At 33.4% G+C, this 2,591-nt stretch overlaps 1 protein-coding gene across 1 annotated transcript in view; it reads left to right on the top strand.

Annotated features, from left to right (window-relative positions):
• Positions 1-1,043: 1,043 nt before the first annotated feature.
• c8a (complement component 8, alpha polypeptide) overlaps positions 1,044-2,591 on the top strand; it is a 7,785-nt gene continuing 6,237 nt past the window's right edge. Inside the window, exons 1-2 of the mRNA XM_050032604.1 lie at positions 1,044-1,256; positions 1,358-1,457. Coding sequence (XP_049888561.1) covers positions 1,147-1,256; positions 1,358-1,457 — 210 coding nt within the window. The 5' untranslated portion in view covers positions 1,044-1,146. The remainder of the gene's footprint in view (positions 1,257-1,357; positions 1,458-2,591) is intronic.

Below are 2,591 nucleotides of genomic sequence, written 5' to 3'. Positions count from 1 at the left end.
TTCTCCAAAATATTTAGTCAGGTGTGATCTTATTTGCATGTATATTAGATAATCCTTATTATCAATTTTATATGAATCTAAAAGATGGGCAAAAATGAATGTTAAAATAAATATGTTTGATGTGTTGCTATATTACTATATATTATATATAATGTCAAGATAAGATTGAAAAAAAACATGTTATATATTATAGCCGACAACGTTTTTATATTATTTTAGAGGAAAGTTCCGCGTTTATAAGGTCAGCAATCAAGCAGATTTTCCTGCACTTCGTTGATGGATTTCAATATTGCACCATCTTAACTAATAATAGAACAAAACAGCTTGAAAATTGAAAAAATTAAATGCTATTATCATCATTATTATTATTATTATTATTATCATTATTATTATTGATAATAATATCTAACCCAGTATTTCCCCAGTTGACTCTACTCAATTTTAATCTTTTATTTTGTTGTCTTCATGAAAGATTTCACTATTTTCTTTTATCCAAGTGTCTTTGAGGACTCCGAAAAGCTCTATATAAGTGTGATTTATTATGTTATTTTTTTCTATTATAATTATTATTATGTACTTGTTTTGTGATGTCCAAGTAGGGTATCTGTGTAAAGAAGTCTGTCACAAAATTGTTCTTATTTTTATTGATTTTTATTTTTATTAATTTATTATTATTTCTTTGGTGTGACTGATTGTTTGTAAATTCTTAGATATAACTATTTTTTTCAAGAAGGTGGCCTGTTATTGCTGCAAAAATTATATAAAATAAAAAGAATAATCAGAGAAAAGAATAGTCAGTGTATCATCTCACTGTAGATATTGTTAGAAGGAAAATGTTCATGTTTCCATTTAAATTGTTTGTAGTACTTTGTTGTGTTTCTTACTGTTGTTACATGAACAGTGTTAGTACATATTGTTATGACAGCATGTTCTGGCTGGACTGTTTGCGGGGGTGAAGATGAGAAATGGGGGGGGGGTTATAGATCATTAAAAAAAACTTTCCCAGCTGTTGTAAGAGCGTGTGTTTACTCTTGATCAATCATTCACTGTGCTGGTTGGTCAAGACTGCAGTGGTTCAAGTCACAACACAGTGGCTGTTTTGTGATGTGGCATTTTAATCTTAGGGACTAGCTACTCATTTTCAGTATGAAGATATTTATTAAGTTACTGCTGACTTTCTGCACGCTGCATCTGTCTGTCAATTTCAGCCCTGTTGTGAACGCATCCAGAAGGCCATGGACAGCTGCTGCAAACAGGTTCGATATCCTTCTCATTTATATAGATCTCATATATACTTATGCACCATGGGCATTAGAAGTGAAACTGACATGATAACGATGTTTTTGGGGGTCCGTAGGATGAGAAGGGCCAGAGCTGTAAACAGGCCTATACCTATCAACTGTAAGCTGGGGAGATGGTCATCTTGGACTCCTTGTAACTCCTGCACAGACCAAAAGGTAACTGTGTTTTCCTCAATGAATTGCATGTATCAGTAATGTATAGGTGTTAAATGAAAATTACCGTTACAGTTTCATGATATGGGTGTTTTGTGCATTACCTGGCATCAGTAAAACTCGCTTCAAGAACACTGTAGTTGAGACAGTTTACTATCTTGTAGCTCTGATCGTCACATGCATGAGATGATCAATAGCTCCAAAGGGAACAATGATTATCTGATCAGCTCTTCTGTTCCAATACAATACAGGTGGGCCTTGGTTTTACAGTGATCCTGACATGCTGGCTCCAAAATACTCCACTCATTTAGGATCTGTGAAACCACTTCTATCCTCTATAAATCAAATGTTACTGTACATCTACTATATGTAGAATTTAGATTTACTGAATTTAAATTAATTTAGCTGCACCATTGTGAACATGATGCCATGTGATCAACTTAGTAGTAGCCATCACACAGAATACAATGAGTATAAACAATACAAACAGAATAAACAAAATCAACAGACTGTGTGTTTAGTGGTGACTGAAAAGGCTCAGGCAGAAGAAAAAGCTTATATCTGCCCGTCCTACATACTCATCAATTCAAGCTGCACTCCAAGAATAAAAAAAATGAATCATTCAGACTTGTAAGCCTCAAAAAAACCTTTGTAAACAACTCTTTTGAAAACCAGAAATGAAATACGCAACACAAAATCGAATACATACATCTCCTTTTAATCTTCTTTTTTTTAGCTTTTGTATGGTACTTTTAAATATCTCTAAAATTGTATTTGCTCCCCTGTACTAAACAAATTGTACACAATCTGGGAGCAAATTTGTTTTTGCTCTGAATATTATGTGCATTATTTTATAATATACCACTTCTATAGCAGGGGTTGGCAACCTTTATTATCAAAAGAGACATTTTGGGGGGAAATAAAATCTTTCTGAAGCTGCAAAACATATTTGAACCGTATAATGAAGGTACCACAACCGTTCAAGTCTAAATTAGCCAGTCAACGTTACCAGTGTTTTTTTTACCACAAGGTGTAAGGGCTGCGTCTACTTATCAATCAATCAATCAGTCAATTTTATTTATAAAGCCCAATATCACAAATCACAATTTGCCTCACAGGGCTTTACAGCATACGACA

The sequence above is a fragment of the Epinephelus moara genome, chromosome 21 (assembly GCF_006386435.1).
Source record: "Epinephelus moara isolate mb chromosome 21, YSFRI_EMoa_1.0, whole genome shotgun sequence".
Lineage (NCBI taxonomy): Eukaryota > Metazoa > Chordata > Actinopteri > Perciformes > Serranidae > Epinephelus > Epinephelus moara.
Note: the sequence above shows the minus strand (reverse complement) of the source record. Positions and strands in the feature narration are given on the sequence as shown.